General features: G+C 46.7%; 1 protein-coding gene across 5 annotated transcripts in view; it reads left to right on the top strand.

The window, feature by feature from the left end:
• CHD6 (chromodomain helicase DNA binding protein 6) overlaps positions 1-21,570 on the top strand; it is a 193,015-nt gene that overhangs the window by 135,673 nt on the left and 35,772 nt on the right. For all 5 annotated transcript variants that reach the window (XM_061127304.1, XM_061127305.1, XM_061127306.1 and 2 more), the window contains 8 exons: positions 7,439-7,603; positions 9,260-9,439; positions 10,603-10,713; positions 12,375-12,577; positions 13,269-13,468; positions 14,117-14,276; positions 17,824-17,913; positions 20,304-20,407. In XM_061127304.1, coding sequence (XP_060983287.1) covers positions 7,439-7,603; positions 9,260-9,439; positions 10,603-10,713; positions 12,375-12,577; positions 13,269-13,468; positions 14,117-14,276; positions 17,824-17,913; positions 20,304-20,407 — 1,213 coding nt within the window. The remainder of the gene's footprint in view (positions 1-7,438; positions 7,604-9,259; positions 9,440-10,602; positions 10,714-12,374; positions 12,578-13,268; positions 13,469-14,116; positions 14,277-17,823; positions 17,914-20,303; positions 20,408-21,570) is intronic.

Below are 21,570 nucleotides of genomic sequence, written 5' to 3'. Positions count from 1 at the left end.
TGACTGCTGTTACATGTCCTTGTCCAGAACTGTGTGACCTGGCCGACTCTGGGATGCTGGAAATGGTTTCAGCTGAAGATGTGGCTGCCCTTGTGTAAGAGTCAGGATGCTGGTAGCAAGGACCAATGGGAATGTTGATTCTAAGAAGGTCATAAATTGGTGATGTCTGCAGCTCTGTTAGACCTTTGCTCAGAACATTTCTGAAACTCCCCCTTGTAATTTTCCCTCAACACCAGATGAGCCAAAAAAGAAAATCAATTTCAGTATTTAATGACCTCATATTGTTGTTTACTGTCTCAGTCGTGTCCAACTCTTTGTGACCCTATGGACTGTAGCCCGCCAGGCTCCTTTGTCCATGGAATTCTCCAGGCAAGACACTGGAGAGGGTTGCCATCTCCTCCTCCAAAAGATCTTCCCAACCCAGGGATTGAACCTGCATCTGCTTTGGCAGGAACCACATATTACTACTGCTTTATAGTCTCCATAATCCATAAAAGCACATTACTTACCTTGATCATGTCCTTTATTTACCAGGGCTGGCCATCAGATCCCTCCTAATAATAAAGATTTACTAGCACTAAAGACAGTAAAAGAAGGTGTGGCAATTAATTGTAAAAGCCAAAAACTAAACAACTTAGCTGTCCATCCATAGGAGACTTACTGACTAAGATAATTTATTCAGCTCTGATAAAAGAATGAGAAGTATCTCTACACACTGCTTTGGAGTCATCTCCTAAAGATATTGTTGGCTGAAAAAAAAAATAAGGTGGAAAAAGTATGTATAGTATGCCAGCCTTTATCTAAAAAGGCTGGATGTCTATCTGTCTGCCTCCCCTACCATGGAAAGGTAAACAAAAACCTTCATTTTAAATGATTATCTATTGGGGGAGGGGGTCAGGGTGAGGGAACAGAGTAGTGATAGATAGAAACTAGTTTTTCTGAAAATGCCTTTTTGCATATTCAGCTTTGGAACCATCCTAAATATAGCATTGTAAAACAAAATCTCTTAAAAACTTCCTATTCTGAAATCATTTTAAATAAAAAGCACAAGATAGTGCAGCGTTCTAAGATCCTTTGCCCGGCTTCCCTTAATGTTATCATTTTGTATAACCATATACGTCTCCCAGGTGGCTTCAGTGGTAAAGAATCCGAGTGCCAAGCAGGAGATGCAGGTTTGATCCTGGGGTTGGGAAGATCCCCTGGAGAAGGAAATGGGAGCCCACTCCAGCATTCTTACCTGAGAAATCCCATGGACAGAGGAGCCTGACAGTCTACAATCATGGAGTTGCAAAGAATCAGACTAGACTGAGTAACTAAGCACGCAGCACGCATAACCATAGTGTAATTATTAAAACCAGGAAATTAGCATCGGTACAGTACTCTGATCTATAGACCCTATTCAGACTCCTTCATTTTTCTGCAAATGTTCTTTTTTCTGGTCTGGGATCCAGTTCAGGATCTCAGGTTTCCTTTATAAGTTACAACTCCTTAGCCACCTGTAATCTGTGACAGCTCCTGTCTTTCTTCATCTTTCATGACCTTGACACTTTTGAAGGCTATTGACCAGCTGTTTTGTAGGATTGTTTCTCACTTTGGGTTTGCCTGGTGTTTCTCTCATGATCAGATTTGAGGTTATGCATTTTTGGCATGAATATCATAGAAGTGATGTGATGTCCTTCTCGGGGGGTATGTAATGTCGATACGTCTTACTACTCATGATTGTTAAGTTTGGTTACTTGGTTGAGGTGGTGTCTGCCAGGTTTCTCCACAGTAAAGTTCCTATTTTTACCTTGAAACAAAGTCAGTTTCTTGGGAGGATATATTTTGAGATGCTATAAATACTCAGTTTTCTTATCAAACTTTTGCCTATTAATTTTAGCATCCACCAGTGGTTCTCGCCTTCAGTAATTAATACCATAGTGTGTTTGGCTAATGGCAATTTCTATTTTAGTCATTCCTTCTGCGGTCAGAATTGGACTCTTAACTATAAAGAACAGCTGTTGTTTGTCCCCCACATCGGTATGGATTCCTGAATATTTATTTTGTCTTACAGGTTAGAATCCATTACTCTCATTATTTTGATGTTTGGATTTGGTCTTTTGGGAGGCCCTTCAGGTTGGCTCCTATCCTTTAGACATGGTCCCGCTTCCCTTGTTAGCTCAGTTGGTAAAGAATCTGCCTGCAATGCAGGAGACTCGGGTTCAATCCCTGGGTCTGAAACATCCACTGGAGAAGGAAATGGCAACCCACTCTAGTATTTTTGCCTGGCGAATCCCATGGACAGAGGAGCCTAGTGAGCTACAGTCCATGGGGTCACAAGAGTCGGACACGACTGAATGACTAAACCACCACCAGCACAGTCAGTTTGTGAGTACTTCCCTTCTTCCTGGCACCATGAGACGTTCAGGTTCAGGTTATGTTTTCCCCGCCCCGTCCACAGAGCTGACTTTCTCAAAGTCTTCCTGGTTCCTGTTTAGTTGAGAACAGCTTATAGAAATCAAGGTCTGGCTTGTAAGTGTGCCCACTGCTACTGGTCGGAGGAGCCTGGCAGGCTACAGTCCATGGGGTCGCACAGAGTCAGACACGACTGAGCGACTTCACTTCACTCACTTCGTACTTTAATCACTGGAGAGGGAAATGGCAACCCACTCCAGTATTCTTGCCTGGAGAATCCTGTGGACAGAGGAATCTGGTGGGCCATGGTCCATGGGGTCGCAGAGGGTCGGACACGGCTGAAGTGACTGAGTACGCCCTGCTACTGGCGTGTTACTGCTTCTAGACTCCCCAGGCAGACAGAGGAAACAGGTGTGTGTACCAGCACAAGCACGTGTACCACACACCTGTATTCCTTCTGTATCTGTTCATCTGTCGTGAGATTTCTGATTCCAATCCCAACACCATAGGATTCCTTGTAGCCTTCTGCAGTCTTCCATATTTGTAATTCCTTTCTCTGGCTGTGAGAAGCCTGGTCTCGTTATCATAATACAATACATTTACTCATTTGTTCAGTCTTAGTATATGCATAGATCAAGTAGTTTCACAATCACTAACCCATATTCTATGAAAGCTTCCCCAGTGACTCAGCAGTAAGAGTCTGCCTGCAATGCAGGAGATGCCCTGGAGACACAGATTCAATGCCTGTATCAGGAAGATCCCCTGTAGAAGGAAATGACAGCCCACTCCAGTATCCTACCCTGGGGAAATCCCATGGACAGAGGAGCCAGGAGGACTACAGTCCATGCATGAGGTCACAAAAGAGACACGACTTAGCGACTAAACAATAGCAGTGTCAGACTAAAGTGTTTTTTTTGTTTTTTTTTTAATTATTTCTTATTGGAGTCTAGGTGCTTCACAATGTTGTGTTAGATTCTGCTGTACAGCAGAGTAAATCAGCTGTACATAGACACACATCCCCTCTTTTTGCGGTTTCCTTCTCATTGGACCAAAGTGTTTTTTAGGTCATTAGTCTTAAAATATGTTATCAAAAAACCATTTTCCAAAGTTACTTGGTTTAATTTTTTCTTTCCCACATGGTTAAACTAATGTAGAGACACTATCCTTATTTCTTGATCCTGAGAACTAAACTGTGGTTATATAAGAGACTGTCCTTGGACTTAAGAAATGCACACTAAAGCACCCGGGACAGCTTACTCTCAAATGCTTCAGACAAAGAGTGGCCTGTGTGTGTGCACACGTGTGTTTATGACTTTGTGTGTACTCAGAGGGACAGTAGAGAGGGCAGAAATGATACAGTAAGTGAGGCAAAATGGTGAATCTGGATAAAGGGCATATTGGAGTTGTAAACTGAAATAATATCACAATTAAGGTATTAAAAAATACAAACATTCGAAGTAGTCTCTCTCTTGGAGTTAAGCTGTCCACGTCATATACAGCTAGATTCAACTGTTTGATTTTGCTTTTGCTATTTAGGGTTTCATTTCTCCCCACATTAATCCATGAGGTCGCAAAGAGTCAGACACGACTTAATGACTAAACAGCGACAACTCCATATTCAGATTTTATCATTTCTTTCAATATCCTTTCTAGCTATTAGGTTGGCCAAAAAGTTTGTTCAGGGTTTTTTGTTTTTGTTTTTGTTTTTTGCACAACTGCGTGAGGGTTTTGGCCAATTCAGCGTTCCTCCCCCAGGATCCAAACCAGGATCACCCATTACAGTTAGTTCTCTTATCTCTTCAGTCTCCGTTACTGGATCAATTGCTTGATATTTCTCATTCTCCCACCACATTTATGTCTTTGACGAGTGCAGGCTGTATGTTTTTTTAGATGGTCCCTTGTTCTGTGTTTGCATTTCCTCAGGACTAGGCTTGGGTTCAGTGACACCTCTCAGTGATAGGTCGTCACGGCTACAGATACACGACATTCGTTTGTTGATAATAAGCACTTTGAGCTCAGTTAGTGGCGGCTGCTGGATTTCTCCACTATGAAGTTGCTCATTTCCCTCTAAAATTCATAAGGAATTTTGGAGAAATGCTTTGAGAGTATATAAATATACTGTTCCTCATCAAAGTTTCACCCAATGGCTTTAGTTTCCATTGATCCTTTTTGCCTGGATCAGTCATTACTGAGATGGTTGCAAAGTGGTGATTTTCTAACAGTCATTCTACATTTGTTAGTGATTCTACTCCATGGAAGAGTCTTCCCCTTTCTCCCATTAGCTTATATATGTCAGTGTGTACTCATGGGTTCTTTTTTTGTTCAGTGGTTGTAGTCCATCATTGTACTTATTTTGATGTTGAGTTAGCCCTAGACCCAGCCAGTGGAAGCCTCTTCAAGTTTCAGGTATTATTTTGATATGTCTCCATCATCCTTTGAGTTCTTCCTCACATTCTGGCATAGTGATCTGTTTCAGACTAACTCCCTGGCCCTAGAATTAATCACTTCTCTGACAGGCCTTGTTCTTCTTATGGAGAATGGAATTTAGAAACCAAGATCTGAGAGTTAGTTATGTTCTGTGCTACTAGGATGCCACTGTGTCTAGGCCCTCTCAGTGGACAGAGCCAGAATACACACACACAAAGGTAATCCAGATATGCATATATACATACAGTGCCTTCATAACCTATGTTTGTGTATATGCATGCATATGTCTACCTAAACATATAAACATAAATACACATTCATGTCTGTTTCTATATCTGTATAGGTGTGGTTGTGTACACACACGTGCACACCTAACCATGACAATACTGATAATCTCCAAATCCAGTCTGATACCACAGAGAGTTTTTCTAGTTTTTCTTCTTTCCATATTTATAATTTCCTTTTTCAACAGTGAAAAGCCTGATTCCTCTTACCCTCAGTATATTCACTAAGTCACTCAACCCTAAATTACACAAAAAGTATTCTAGAATTGCCGATCCTGACACTGTTAAAAAAAAAAAAAAAACTCTATCTGCAAGTGTGTGTATTAAACACTGCAGTTTGACTATACATACTTAATGAGATATAGCCTAGGGTGGCAGGGCAATAAGTCTTACGTAGTTTTCAATAGCTATGTTTTTTGGGGATGGGATCATAATGATGCTGTTTTTCTGGTATTTTATATATTGTGGGATGAATCAAATGGGTAATAATATTGGCATGGTTGAGAACCGAACTTTTCAACGTGGTTAAAAAGAGGTACAGATGTGTGGTTAAGGAAGTTAAAATCCCATAGTCCCAAATTGGAATTATAAGTTATCAGTATGATTTCATGATGTGTTTGGTCTTATATGTGCACACGATCATACACACTGCACACACACAAACACTTGTACTTTTGCCCACTGAGTAGGCCCAGGACCAGTGTCCAAGTTAGTGGCAGTGAGCATCCAGACCGTTACCTCTCACTGCCACTAACCAGCGAAAGAGGCTCTTGGACTCCTTGGAAAGATGGCTGAATCTGGGTTTAGGCAAGAAATATGCAGTGGGAGTGTGGAATATGTTATCATACCAGAGAGCAAGGGAGCTGTCAGAGACTGCTCGTCTTTGACGTAACATATGAACATAAGTGAAGACATATCCATATCTTTTTCTTTACACACAGCATACCCCAACTGTGAGTTTATGCTAATACCTCCAAATATAATACCAGAATTTTTTCTAGTCTTCCTCAGAAAGCCAGGAGCCAACGAAGAGGTTCCCACAGGCCATATTTGAACAGCATTTAGAATAATAACAGCAGTAAGTGCAGTAAAAAACCAAATAGCACATGTATTATTTAAAGGCATACTTTCATTGTATTACTTAAAAAACTAATTACAAAGATCTTCGTTAGTCACTTCTGGAGGGTGTTCATTTGGAAACTGATTAAATATGAAGAGAAAGAGCCAGACATTTAGCTTGTCTCTCCTTTCTGAACTGTACATTAGGGTCACCAAAAAATCAGAGAGGGGAATTGTAACCCCTAATGATAACATGAGTCTAGGCAGTGATCATCAGCTTCGAAAGAAAGACAAACCAGACATCATATACCTTTTGATGGAAATTTATACACCACCTGTGAAATACACTTGCCAAGAGTAACATCTTAACCTCATTAAGTCTCAAGGTATAACTCCAGTTTGGAGGAAGTAAAGGGAACAGAGGAATCTATTCAATAATGCAATCAAAGTACAGGTGGCAGAATACAGATTGTGAGGAACTACAGGGGAGATGTTTGGTCTCTTCAGCAAAGAAGTTGCATTTTAAAAAAGGAAAGAATACAGGCAGTGAGTGTCTGTAGATTAAAAGAGACTTGAAATATGAACTATATCAACCAATTACAATACATGGGCTTCATTTGAATCTTGATCCAAACAAGTGAACTTAAAAATATATATATATGAGATAAGCAGGGAAATAGGAACACTGGCTAGATAGTACTCAGTACTGATTTTCTGAAGTATAGCCATGGTAATATATCTTACAAGAGTCCTTATATTTAGAAATATGTATTGGAATATGTGAAGATGAAATGATATCCGTAATAATCTTAGAGGATCAAGGCATAGCAGAGATGTGAAATAAGAATGACCACAAGAGGTCCTTATACTTTTCTCTGCTTTTGTCTATGTGTGAAAATTTCTGTGGTAAAATGAAAAAATCTTAACAAGCGGGGCTGCTGGCTCTGAATGGGACATTTCCCCAGAGAGCAGGGCAGCCTCCTGGGACCGAGTGCCTGCACGCAGACTGCAGGCTGGGGAGGGAGGAAGCCAGGTCCCTCTCGGCACTGTATCCCAGCACACGGGGGTCACCCCATAAATAACGGGAGGTGAATGGAGCGCTCTGGAAGGGATGGCTGGCACCAGGGTGAGTTCTGCTCCAGAATCAGTCCCATGACCCCCACCTCTGAGAGCCAGCCACTCACACCCTGTGGAACGTAAGCATCATTTCCCCATCCCTCGGGCCCTCACCATTCGTCTGGTGACTGATGCATGTGTCCCTCCTTCCTCCCCAGGCTCAGGCCCGGTGTCACCGGATAGGCCAGAGTAAAGCCGTGAAGGTGTATCGCCTCATCACGCGGAACTCCTATGAGCGGGAAATGTTCGACAAGGCCAGCCTGAAGCTGGGCCTGGACAAGGCCGTCCTTCAGGACATCAACCGGAAAGGCAGCACGAATGGCGTGAGTATGCCGGGACTGCTCTTAGGCCTAGAGAGGGGGTTGTCACGCAGCCCAGACCCCCGCACCCCACCTGCCAGAAGCCTTCGCTCCTACAGCTGTTTTAAGGTTCTCTTTCACTAAATTGAGTCAGGCCACACACATCTTTGGGGGCTTTTCGGGTGGCATGGTAGTAAAGAATCCACCTGCCAATGCAGAACATGCAAGAAACATGGGTTCAATCCCTGGCTCGGGAAGATCGCCTGGAGAAGGAAATGGCAGCCCACTCCAGTATTCTTGCCTGGAGAGTTCCATGGACAGAAGAGCCTGGTGGGCTACCTGACGGGGTCACAAAGAGTTGGACACGACTGAGCACAAGCACACACGCACAGACATCTCTGATGGTTAGTCCCCTGGAAGAGAGGGTTACTGAGAGTGAGTCTGCATCTTACAGATGGATAAGGGAATCCATCGGAGCAGTTAGGTGGTAGGATTGCCCAACATTCGGTAACATTTCAGTAAATAAACTTTTATTTTTTTAAATTTATATTTGTATTTTTAATTGGAGGATGATTGCTTTACAATGCTGTGTTGGTTTCTGCGGTGTAACAACGTGAATCAACTATATGTATACATATATGCCCTCCCCATTGAGCATTTAACATTTAACATCCCCATTTAACGTTGCCCTTTGGAAATGAGTCAATCTTAACCCTCTTCGCTCTATAAATTATCTACTGTCACCATGCTTTATCTGATACTGCAAACTTGGAGCTCCCTGAAGGTGAGCTATTCCATACCCAGCACCCCTAAGAGTACTTGGCATATTCAAGACGTTCAGTGAAGAAATGAATGAATAAATGATCAATCAGCTTGAAACATGGCAGTGAATAGAATCTTTTTTCCCGCCTCTGGAGGGGATAAAAGTTGCTGCTAAGATTCTTGAATTGCAGTAAAGTCCCAGCAAACAAAGCAGAATATCTCTCCTTAATCTCTGGCCCTCCTAAGTAAGCTGTCCTTTCGTCCAGATGTTCTGTATCCTCTTAGCTATGCATACGCTGCTAAGTATAATACTTCATGGTACAGCGCTGGGAGTCATGGAATTCCCTCCTGTGACTGATATAAAGAGAACCAGATTCTTAATTAGAACCAGGAAAGGGTGTTTTGAACTCCCATTTCCTGTTTTCAGCAAGCAATTGAGCAGATCACACTTGGCATGGGATCCTCTCTCTAGTTAAGAAATGACATCATTTCCAATACTATTGTTTTTATTTAATAATGAATAAATCATTATTCTCTAGCTCAGTTTGGTCCATCTGGAGGTTTTTAAAGATACAGACTCAAACTAAAACATAAAATAAAACTTAAACATATTCTCTTTGGTGGTGCCTCGTTTTAACAGTTTGTGACATTTGATAATAACCAACATCCTGAGGAATGTTAGGGCCGTTGGGTCCTGGGCTGGGTTTTATTCCAGGGCTCCCTGTAGAGGATTGTCTGCCCTCCCTCCCCATCATTCTCCTGGGTTTTCATTTTCTAAAACTTGTTGTCCATGTCTTTATTCTTCTGACATGCACAATGAGCGGAGGAACTGGGTGCTGAGTCCTGAAGGTCAGACTTGACACTGTTTTCCTCCTGAGCATTTCCCACTTTGTGAGTAGCCTTTGGTGACCCATCCAGGTACAGCAGCTCTCAAAGATGGAGGTAGAGGACTTGCTCCGGAAAGGTGCCTATGGCGCCTTGATGGATGAAGAGGATGAAGGCTCCAAGTTCTGTGAAGAAGACATAGACCAGATCCTGCAGAGGAGGACGCATACCATCACCATCCAGTCTGAGGGGAAAGGATCCACTTTCGCCAAGGTATAGGGCCTTCTCTGCAGCGTCCACGTGGGGTTGGGGGGGCAGTGACAAGGAAAGTCTTTATTCTTTGACCCTTATCGGCCAGGCTCCTACTCTTCTAAATGCAAAGTGTTGCAATTTTCTGGCTATATGCCTTTTCTGTGTGCCACTCTGAAGATGCAGGTTCTTAGAAGGGGTTTGAATGATGGGTCAGAAGCTATAAAAGAACTCACCCCTTCAAATCTTTGGCTGATCTTCAGTGGGCAGGGAGGACACTTGGGTTTGCAATTTGCACTCCTCATTATGAACCGAGATTGCTCCAAAATCTTCAGTTGGTCATCTCAGTTCCCTTGTAGGGTACTCCCAGGTCAATGTCAGAGAGTTGAAATTTCAGTGAACACTCTATTCCTCAAACTCAAGCAAGTATTCTGTTCATTTCATGAGACTTGAGAGAGTATTTATCCAAGATTCCCAGCTTCTAGCCTAGGTGCCTCTTTCCTCTGCCCTTCAGGTCACTGGGTTTAGAATTCAACTTAACCAAACCACTTACAGATCCCTCTGGGGTTCCCTCGCCACGGGCTCTCTGAGCTTCTTAACCTGTCTGTAAATCACCAGTCTGGTGACTTAACGGGGGGAGGGCTCTTCCAGGGATGTTTTGCATTTAAGAGGCATAACTCATTTCTGCAGACCTCATACTGCCCAGCCAGGGCCTGTCCCAGCGTGGACACTTGGGACCTGGTGAACTGAAAGAGAAACCATGTCCAGGGAAGTTGTAAGAATCAACCCTTTCATGGGCAGCTGGACATATGCTTGCCATTGTCTCCCACGGGCTTGTCCTCCTGCTTCTGAGTTTAAGTTACAAAAAATGATCCTGTAGGTTGAAATTGTGATTTCCTCGCCCAATGTTTGAAATAAAGTTTAAAATGAATAGCTTTACAATATTGTAGTGGTTTTTGCCATACATTGACATGAATATTATAAAGTAATTAGCCTCCAGCTAATAAAAATAAATGAAAAAAAAAAGAATAGCTTTGAGATTTTCACTTAACATTTTGGCAGCTCTGTTAGAGGTTTTGATTTTGAATGCAGATGGAGCATATACTTGTGTCTCTGGTGCATTGGAGATCACAGGGTGTTTATTGATTGTGTTCAAATATGGTTTATTGGTTCTTTCTTCTTTACAGGCTAGCTTTGTGGCTTCAGGGAACAGAACGGATATTTCCTTAGATGACCCAAACTTTTGGCAGAAGTGGGCTAAAATAGCTGAACTGGACACTGAAGCAAAGAGTGAGAAGGTACAGCATTGAGAATATTTTATTTCATTGAACATTTCACAGATATCTCATAGGGCCATAAACTCCTACCAGCTCAAACCATGATTCACTCCTGAGCCTTAGTTCTTTAATGAGATGCCACATGTAATCTACTTAAAACATGCTTGCCACATAGAGTTTGAGAAATGTTAACTGTATTTAAAATGACCTAATGGGTACCTGGGAAATTCTGCTAAAACTGGAATTTCCAGTTTTAGTAAAAATTCACTTAGAATTGGAACTAACCAAACAGATCAAGATCAGCCCTGTGACCCAAGCTAATATCCTGTCCTTGGCATGTGACTGTTTTCCTCTATTTTAGCACCTCCTGTGCAAGGAATTTTACCTCTGACAAACATTAGTGGAAAGAAGCATGAGGTGGAAAAGTATTAGATTCCCCTCCATTCTTTCAGTATCTTGAGTGTTTCTATTTCTGAACACGAGGAAGAGAATGGCCTTGGAATAAAACCAGGGTTTGAATACTGGCTCTGCCATCGACTGGCTGTGTGTCTTTGGGCAAGGTACTTACCTCACTGAGAAAGTGAATAAAAGAGAGACATGTGAACAAAGGAGGTGGTGGCACCTAGTTTGCAGAGTTGGAGGTAACACTGTGAAGGCAGCTGCTTCCAGCCCATTGTGAGGCTCCCAGAAGTGTTAGCTGCCCTACCCTCCATTTCTGACCCCATCGCCTCCCTTGGAATTTAGCAGGTCACTGTCTGCCTGTCTCCTCGGATGAGTGTTGAACTCTCGGGGGGCTCACAGACCCAGCTCCCTGCTTTACACCCTGCTGATTCAGTAACCAGCATCCAGCCTTGCCAGTTCTTCTGTAGGATCACCAGAGGTTACTTAGTCTGGCCTCTTCTAACAGGAGGATTCTGCCGTCCCCTTAGTAACCTCTTTCTAGTGTTGTCCAGTGTCACAGTCAGGAAGTGACTCAGTGCGCAGGACAGCGGGCAAGAGGGGGAAGAAAAGGCCTTGCCCTGAGACAGTCAGAAGCAGTTGGAGCATCCAGGCGGGAGGGAAGATGCAGGGACGACATTCAGGCCACATAAATGAGTGGGCAGGGGCTTAGCCCAGCTTCGGGAAGAAGCCTAGGAGGAGGCTCGGTGAGAGGCATAAAATGATGGAGACCAGAGAAGTGGTCATGGTTGTGGCTGAGGGAGCCACCGAATGGGTGCGTTTCTCTCTCCCATGAAAGACAGAATGTTAGTGGCGCCAGTGGAAGGCACAAAATGAGGCAGCACTAATATGTGTTCGTCTTCAGAAAGTTGCCTAGCAGATGGAATTTTCCGACTCCTGTCTCCAGAGCTGCCTCCGCGCGCTGGGCAGAACAGCCGGGGTGCCCCAGGCAGCCACTCCAGCGCTGGGGGGCCTCACCCTTGTTAGAAAGACTGCAGAACCAGCAGATGGTGGCGGCCAGCCCTGGAGGGAGGCGGGGGGACAGGCCAGCTTCAGCAAGACCCCGAGCGTCCCCTCTGCTTGCCGTGGATCCGGCAGGTGTGCTGGGAAGGGCCTTTCCTGCTGGCGGACGAGACAGGGGTGTGGTTCTTCCCCGTCTGTGTCCTGAGGGGCGGCCGCAGGGTCCGCCATGATGGCGGAGGGAGACCAGGGCCTCTCTCCCCAGCAGTCCCCTCTGCCTCCAGGAGAGCCTGGTGCTCGACCGCCCGCGCGTTCGGAAGCAGACCAAACACTACAACTCTTTCGAGGAGGACGAGCTCATGGAGTTTTCAGAGCTGGACAGCGACTCTGACGAGAGGCCCACAAGGTCCCGGCGCCTCAATGACAAAACCAGGCGCTACCTCCGGGCCGAATGCTTCCGGGTGGAGAAGAACCTGCTCATCTTCGGGTGGGTGTTGGCTTCGCCTCTTCGCCCTCGTCGTTTTCCCCTCTTTTGTTCTGTCGAGATTTGTCCAGCGGGTCTCTCCCCTCCCCTCTGGGGTCTGGGCGGAGGGAGGGTCTGTTAGAGGAAGAGAGAACGGAGCTTTCTGCCCGAGGGCCCCTCAGTCAGTACGCTCTGCCGCCACTCTACGGACGTGCCGTGATTCTCTCGTGTGTTTGTCACAGCAGATCTCTGGGACTCATTTGCTGCCTGGTACTGATTTCCGGCCTTTCCCCCCAAGGACGTACAGGAATCAGTGCAGCAGATGTTAGCGTTACCGCATGATGCGTGCCGGGCTCTGGCGCTGGTAGAAGCCGAGGGTTTAGCTGCTGGGAGCCCCTCATCGCTTTCCAACACTGCAGCTGGACTCTGTCTTAATTCCAAATGTATTCCTCACTCCAGATACGGTCACCCCTCCCTCCTTAACATGCTAGGGGCCGCATGAAGCTCTCTGTGTCCAGTGTCTGGGTCCCCTCAGTGGCATTTGATGGGCTGCAGTGTGCAGGCCTCCAAGGCTTTTCAGGAGACAAATCCCTCAGGGAAGTTAATAGACCCCACTAGGAGTCGAGACGCGCTCTTGGCTCCTGTGTGTCCCGCCGTGTCGAGGGCACGGCTGGCTCTTCCTCCCTCTAACGTCCTTCTGGGGGTCCACTCTCAGCTGGGGCCGGTGGAAAGACATCCTGACGCACGGGCGGTTCAAGTGGCATCTGAACGAGAAGGACATGGAGATGATCTGCCGGGCCCTGCTGGTATACTGCGTCAAGCACTACAAAGGGGACGAGAAGATCAAGAGCTTCATCTGGGAGCTGATCACGCCCACCAAAGACGGGCAGGCCCAGACGCTCCAGAACCACTCAGGTGCGGGGCAGCGGGGTGTCCTTCCCTCCCTCTTCCGCGCTGGTCCACGTCGCTGTGCTTCGAGGACTCCTCTCTCTTCTCAGGTGTATTTCAGAATGCCACCGGTGGGAAAAGATGCTGGTTTTTGTTCATTCCATTCTCCTTCCCACTCATCCATGTTACCTGGGATGTTTTAAGTGTGGCTAGATCCTCTTGAAGTTGCCCGCTCCTGCCCACTGCCCTCGGGGTCACAGCATCTCCTCCTGTGACCTGAGGACTCACAAAGCATGCTCTGCCCCAGTTCCACCTCTGTCTGTTTCCTGGGACTGCTCCTTCCCTGTGCTGAGCCGCAGCTCGCTCACCTTCTCATCTTCAGATTCAGTGTTCCTTTTCCCCAGCTGGGTGGTGGGGTCCCCAAGGACACAGGTTCGGCTGCACCTTTCTTGATCCTACAGGGCACTTGGTAGATTCTTCCTAACTGACTGAATGGACCAGGGGTTCACCAAGTAGGGGATTGGGTGCTCCCTCGCCATCCCTGACTGAGGAGCGGGGTCCTTTGTCCAGGGCCACCACGCGCAGCCCAGCTGCCCCCCTGCCGCCCTAGCCCAGCTTTGTTCCGACAACCACATTGAAGGCACCCTGGCTCACCTCCCTGCCTTTCTGACTCAGGCTTGTCCGCTCCGGTCCCCAGAGGGAGGAAGGGGAAGAAGACGAAGAACCAGCTGCTGCTCCCGGAGTTAAAGAACGCAGACTGGCTGGCCACCTGCAACCCCGAGGTGGTCTTACATGACGACGGCTACAAGAAGCACCTCAAACAGCACTGCAACAAGTGAGTGCCCCTCACCCCTGGTGGGAGGCCAGCGGGTGCCCCTGGCCCACCATGCAGGGTCAGAAAGGCAGACGGCTCTATGCTGGAAGCTGGGTCAGGATTCATTCACGCTGAAGCCTCTCTTTTTACTTTTTTTTTTTTTTTTTTGGAAAAAAATATTTATCTATTTAGCTGCACCAGGATCTTTGATCTTCATTGTGGACATGTGGGATATTTAGTTGCTTAGCTGTGGCATGTGGGATCTAGTTTCCCAACCAGGGATCAAAGTCAGGCCACAGGAGTCTTAGCCACTGAACCACCAGGAAAGTCCCCTCTCTACCTCCTTTAACCATCTCTCTTCTCTGGAACCTGGCCTCTCTTACCAATGGAGTTCCTACAGAATCTTCTGACCTGACTCTCAAGATCCTCTGAGGACACTGGTGATTTCGTTGCTTTCCCCTCCCTCTGTCCCCAAGGGCACGTTAGCGAGAATGGAGACTGGCCTTGGTGGCCACCACGCTCAGCTCACCATGCCGAGTTCTTCCCTCTTCCCATTTGCTTTGACATCCATGGCCGCCTGGTGTTTGATGGACAGGCATCTGAGATAGCATTCTTTATATCCCAGGGCTAACAGCTGGGGTGGGGCAGGCAGAGATAAAGAAAACAAGTGATAGAAAATGAACCTGTCCTTGTGAAGTTTAGTTGAGAGTGACAGCACCAGCCACAAACAGTGACAGGTTTGCGCATGGATATACAGAAAGGAGGCTGGCAGGGACAAGGACTCCTTGATGGATGGGAGACCATGGAGCCTAACCTAGGGCTAGGGTTAGGGCTCCTGAGGAGTCTGTTGTCGGTATTAAGCTGCCATGTTTCTTGAACAAGTCAGACATGATTGAAAAAATGGTATTTGGGGAGAAAAATAATCTGGTAACAATTTACAAGATGGAGTAGGTGCTTACCTGGAGCTGAATGGCCAACTCAAGAGTTTTGTCATCATAAATGTTGATCGTGATGACCTAGATTAGGATGCTGACTGTAGAACCGGGGAGAAAGTGTCAACTGTGAGAGGTGTGACTAAAGGAGGAAGCATCATGTGTGATGAGGGACATGAAAAGCTGGTAACTCCACGGTTGTGAGCCTTGTGGGCTGGGAGAACAGTGGTGCTTGTCTCCATAACAGAATCGTTACATTCGTTAAATGATGAAGAGCAAAGCAAAGGACTACGGTTTTGCCTTATTAAGTTACAGCAGCAGCACTTGGCTGCCCCGTCCCCAGCTGCAGATGGGAATCTGGAGTGTTGGGAAAAGGCTGAGCTGGAGAGGTTGACATAGAACTTCCCCCACACCTGCACGGTCATCACAGATGCTAAGCAGAATTAATTGTAACCTCTGAGAAATCCTCGACATTTCTACCACCAGCCCCAACTATCTCCTGAGTGCAAGCCTTACCCCAGGAATCAAAGAATAAGACAGTAACGCAGTTCTCTGGGTTTGAAGAAACTGACTGCTGTGTATTCTTCTGAATCTGGTGGAGACCACTGTCCTCTTGGTTCTGGCTCAGTGAGACCTGGAGACTCAGAGCTAGTGGGGCCTTACAGTGCCCCCCACGCAGCCTGGGAGTTTTGTGGGCAGTGTCCCAACAGGGAGTCCTCCAGCCTCCACTCCAGTCTTCCTAGTGATGGGAGTTTACCTCTGAATTACCAAATGATTCTAAGTCATTGTCCTTGTGTGTATTGAATCTACAACCTGCCTCCTTGGATTGTCCACCCTTTACTCCTGGATTCTGGTTCTCTCCTGAGCAGGCAGGATTGCTTCAGCATACCTGGCCTGTGAGCTTCTAGAATTACGGGCTCTTTCACTAGTAAGTTTACTGCCACCCCTGTATCAGATGAGCTCCCTGTGTGGCTCAGCAGTAAAGAATCCTCCTGTCAATGCAGAAAACCCAGGTTCAGTTCCTGGATCGGGAAGATGTCCTGGAGAAGGAAATGGCAACTCACTCCAGTACTCTTGCCAGGGAAGTCCCATGGACTTCCCCATAGAGAAGTCCATGGGGTTGTAAGAGTCTGACACGACTTAGTGACTAAATTACCACACCACCAATATCAGATGAGGGTCAAGACAGGCTCTTCAGTCAGGACTGCCTGGATTTGAATCCTGGCCCCATTACTTACCTGCAGGTGAATTATTTTAAAAATAAGGACAGTAGTTCCTTCTTGTTGTTGTTTGGTTGCTAAGTCATGTCTAACTCTTTGCAACCCCATAAACTGCAGCACACCAGGCCTCCCTGTCCTTCACTAACTACTGGAGTTTGTGCAGACTCATGTCCATTGAGTAGATGATGCCATCCAACCATCTCAACCTCTGCCACCCCCTTCTCCTCCTGCCTTCAGTCTTTCCTAGCATCAGGGTCTTTTCCAGTGAGTCAGCTCTTCACATCAGGTGGCCAGAGTATTGGAGCTTCAGCTTCAACATCCTTCTAGTGAATATTCAGGGTTGATTTCCTTCATAATAGTTCCTGCCTCCTAGCATTGATTTGAGGATCAAGTGAGTTAAGACATGCTGGCACATAGTGAGTACTCAAACTACTGTTTGCTGTTGTTAGGAGCATGATAGTACTGAGAGTGCATGAAGGTGTTATCAGAAGAACTTCAAAAAGCTAAAAAAACAGCTGCTTCAGATCTAAGCTCAAGACGCCAAGACAGTGATGATGTGTTCAGGGGTGGGTAAAGTGACCGGAAGGGAACACCAGTGGGGCCTTGTGGGGAGATGTTCTGTTTCCTGATCTGGATCCTGGATACACATGTGTGGTCAGTATGTGAAGATTCATCAAGCTGTGCTTGTGTGCAAAGCACACTTTCTGGAAGTAGATTTCATACTGAGAGAACTGTCATTTTTAGAAGAAGAGAAGAAAGAAAAGGCAATACTGCGGTTTTGTTTGGCTAAAGTTAAGGGTGTTACAGGCTTCCCAGATGACACAGTGGTAAAGAATCCACCTGCCAATACAGGAGACACAGGAGACATGAGTTTGATCCCTGGGTGGGAAGATCCCCTGGAGAAGGAAATGGCAACCCACTCCAGTATTCTTACTTGGAGAATCCCATGGACACAGGAGCCTGGCAGGCTACAGTCCATGGAGTCGCAAAGAGTTGGACATGACTGAAGCGACTGAGCATGCAACAGGCACCTGTACAAGTGAAACTATTTGAAAACATCACTGTTCGACGTACCCCACTCATCACTCAACAAGGAAATAGGTAACGAGCCTCTTGGAAGGCAGCTCTGCCCTAGAGGTCTCGTGGCCACGTGGTCGGGGTGAGTCATCTTAAGGCCCAGGGGAGCTGCAGTTTTTCTACTCCCCTGACCCCCATGGCTCACAGGGTAACCTTAACAGATAACTGACAAGATAACCTTTTCGTGTGTGAAATGGGGATGACCACAGTAATGTCTGCCATTAATGTTCTCTTTTCCTAGTACTCACGACCTGGGAGCACCCAGAATTGCCCTGGGTCCCTGAGGGAATGGCACAAGCAGCTGATGACGTGTTTCTTTACCGTGTCCACCTTTCCTAGGGTCCTTCTGCGAGTCCGGATGCTCTACTACCTAAAAGCTGAAATACTGGGAGAAGCAGCAGATAAAGCATTTGAAGGAACTCCAGCCAGGTAAAATAGGTCATCCTTAATGCCCAGTGCGAAGGAATTGCTGTAAAGTACCTGTTGATGGAAATGGACAAACCTGCCTGTGTTTCCTGAGGCCTGTGTTCGCTCCTTCCCAGGACCCAGTCCCTGGTAAAGCAGGCTGGTAGAGTGAGGAGGATTCAGCCAGGTCATCTGTGAGTGAAATAAAAGAAAAAATGGTCGTTTAAAACATAGCTCGTGGGCCTCTCTCATCTTCTGAGCTGACCCATGCTCTATCTGTGGAGAGTCTCCCTGAATAAACCTTCTTTCTCTTTAAAAAAAACAAACAAACAAAAACAAAAATAATACGGCTCTTGGTAAGGTTCTTAATCGTTTCCCACCCATGCCACCACCCCCCCACCCCCCTGCGCCACCCTCCTCCAGCTGCCCCAGTAATGTTGTAAAATTGCTTTTAAAGCAGTCATTTCTCTGCCTTAACTGATCATTGTCAGATGGATATGAGTGACGTTGATGTTTGATGTAGCAGGTGTAGACTGAAAGCTTTACCCACTCTTGGCCTCAGTCCTCTTCCACCTTTGAGTGGTTCTCCTTTATTTGCTCGTTAATAATACTTAGTCGTGTTACTGATGCTTTGTCACCTGTTAGATGTGTCGTGCCTTAGTTTTGTAAGCTAGGGTTTCTGACGCTGTAGAATGCTGAGGTTTGGGGGAAGAGACTGCTGAGCCCCCGGCTGCCACTTTATCAGGCTAACAGATAGCCATAGTGTGTGTGTGTGTGGGATCCCAGACGCCTCCTTCGCCATCCCTTCCCCCAGACCTGCAGTTTCCTCTGGCCCCATACAGGGCTAGTCTTCCCCCAGGACCGCGAGTGTTGGCATTTGAACTTTGTTTGAGATTCCCCAGGGCAGTGGTTCCTTCCCTCTCTTTCTTCCCATTGGGCAGTGCTCATGGCCTTAGTGGTCACAGGAGCATGAGAGGAGGAGAGAGGTGAAGGGCAGTGACAGTCCTACCCTTGAGCGTTCTGTAATCAGGAGCAGTCAGCTTGTTAACTGTTAACATTGGCTACACATTGCATAGTTACCATGGGCATTTCTAGTGAGGATAGGGAGGTTGGGTATTCCAGTAAAAAGGTCCAACTTGTGAGTCATGTAAAGGCAGCAGAATTCAACCTGATTATTTATCTCCAGTGTTACCTGGCAGAAGTAATCTACCTGAGTTTACTTATTCCCCTGTCGCCTGCTTGCTTAGACCTGCAGATGGAGGGAAGTGAGTAGAACATGAAAAGACTAAGTCCACTGCCCACCTTCTTCCCCCTTTCATTTGCTTTCCACGGTGTTAGTTGTCACTGGTCCTATTCAGGTTAAATACCTTATGGTGGAGAAATTGCCACGAGGAACGAAACACTGCTCACCCCAAAAGAGTTGTTCAGCGCATGGCACCACACAGGCAGAGCAGTGGGCCAGGTGGAGAGAGGTGGGGTCAGGGAGCCCCACCCCTGCAAGGAGAGCTGGGCCTGTCAAGGGGCAGGCAGCCCTGTGTCCCAAGAAGAACCTGATGGAAGAACCAGCTGGAGATGTTGCAAAGGCAGCATTCCAGGCACCTGGGAGGTGGGAGGGAGGAGCCATCCAGGTGGACGTTCTCCCTCAAACCCCAAAGCCTTCCAAGAGTGAGGACGCTGTTCAGACAAATAAAGCCAGTTAGCCAAGGGTCCGGTGTGAGCTCTCAGAACGTGCACAGAAACTCAGAGATGGACCTATTCCTGCAGGTCTGCTCCCTGGGGTGAGCCACGTTCGTCCCTTGAGCCAGAAGTTTGACCCAGCAGACTGTTGGCAGACCCTGGCCGGGACGTTCCTCCTGTTGTGTCATCTGTCCCCTGAAAGGCTCTCTTCCTACCCTCTGTGCAGCAGTGCAGACTAGCTCATTCTTGAATAGTGCTCACGGACTCTACATGTCAGACTGGGATGCTTGGGCACATTTCAGCCTTTGATCATGTGTGAATTCAAACACTTGTGGGGGTGTTCTGCCTTTACCTAGCGGACATATTGATGGCTTTTGCTGTGGTTGTCAACTGAAGGTGCACATTAGAATCGCCTGATGTGTGTAGAGCCCCTGGCCCCACCCCAGACCGACTGGCAACAGGTTCTCCACAAGATGCTTTCAGATTCTGCATCATTTGGTCTGAGTGGAGCCTGGACATCAAATACACCTGCTGAGTCACTCCCTGTGTTAACTGGATGCAGGGCCCTGGTTAGGACACCTGGGCCCCCAGCTGTCTGAATCCTCCCATTTTTGTTCCTTCAGCCTCTAAGCGTGCATCTAGGGATGTGGCTTAGCCTCGGGGCTCCAGCCAGGAGCTCCTGTGTTGTGTTCTGTCCATGTGGAAGGCACTCTGAGTTCACGCCCTTCCTTCCACAGGGAGCTGGATGTGCCCCTGCCTGACATCGACTATGTGGAGATCCCGGTGGACTGGTGGGACGCCGAGGCCGACAAGTCCCTCCTGATTGGCGTGTTCAAACACGGTGTGTATGTCAGTGCATGTTTTCTCTTTGCTGAGAAATCCCACAGGCCTGTCGTGTGTCTCCCTTAGAAATTAGAGCCTCCCCTCTGTCCTCTGAGGAATTTGCCCAGATGAGTGTGTGAGTCTTGCAAATACAGCAAATGTGACTATCGGTGAGGCCCCTTGAAAGGGTGGCATGTCTTCCTCACTAGTGTGTCTGCACATCAGGGACTGTCCCTCTCTCGTTCACTCTCACAGACCTAGCATCCAGCCTGGTGTCTGTCACATGGCAAGCCCCAGGATTTCTGGAGTGAAGCAATAAATAAATGGGGAAAATGTTAGGTTTTACCATTTCACATGTATCCAGAATTTCAGCTTACCTATTTAACTCCTAGTACATAGCTTTTGCCCTATTTGGTATAAAAATTTAAGAATAGAAGATAGCATAGATATCTTTTTTTTTTTTTTTAAATAGTGACCTAGAGACCAAAGGGAACTGAGAGAGGTTTTTTAAAATAGCTTGGTAAAACTGACATAAGTGGTGTTTTCTTCATCTCTGACTCTAAGTACCTGCCCTTGCTTTCAGCCGACTGTTTAAATGAATAAAGCAGGTCCCAGAAAATATTCACTGTAATGTACCTGATACACACCTTCCCTGCCCGGTGAACTAGCTGGCATTTTGAGCCGGAGAGCAGGGGTTAAAAGTAGGAAGAGGTAGATGTCCCTGGCCTTCACTGCCAGCTCTGTCACTTATAAATGTGTGACCTCAGGCAAGTCAGAAACTTCTCTGACCTGTTTCCTCACCTGGACACCAGAGAGAGGACAAGACAGCCCTCCTGGAGGGTTGTAGGAGGATTAACTGAGACAGGGCATGTGGGCAGCCTGGGCAGCACTTCGCACGTAACGGGTGCTGGGTGCCGTCCACCGCCACTGACCCCTCTCTGCCTCTGGAAGGTGCACTTTCTTTCTCACACGCGCCCTATCGGTAGAATTCTTCAACGTTTGCAGGCCAACCTGCAATATTTACATAACAACGATGCACATACCTATTCTAATGAGGAATTCCTTCAAAACATAGATTCTGGTGTTTGCCGGGAGGCCTGGTGTTGTTAGTGTCAGGATCATCAGCCATACTTTCCTGGTAAATTAATACCTCCCATCATTGTGTAATGACCCTCTGTATCC

The sequence above is a fragment of the Dama dama genome, chromosome 23 (genome assembly GCF_033118175.1).
Source record: "Dama dama isolate Ldn47 chromosome 23, ASM3311817v1, whole genome shotgun sequence".
Taxonomy (NCBI): domain Eukaryota; kingdom Metazoa; phylum Chordata; class Mammalia; order Artiodactyla; family Cervidae; genus Dama; species Dama dama.
Note: the sequence above shows the minus strand (reverse complement) of the source record. Positions and strands in the feature narration are given on the sequence as shown.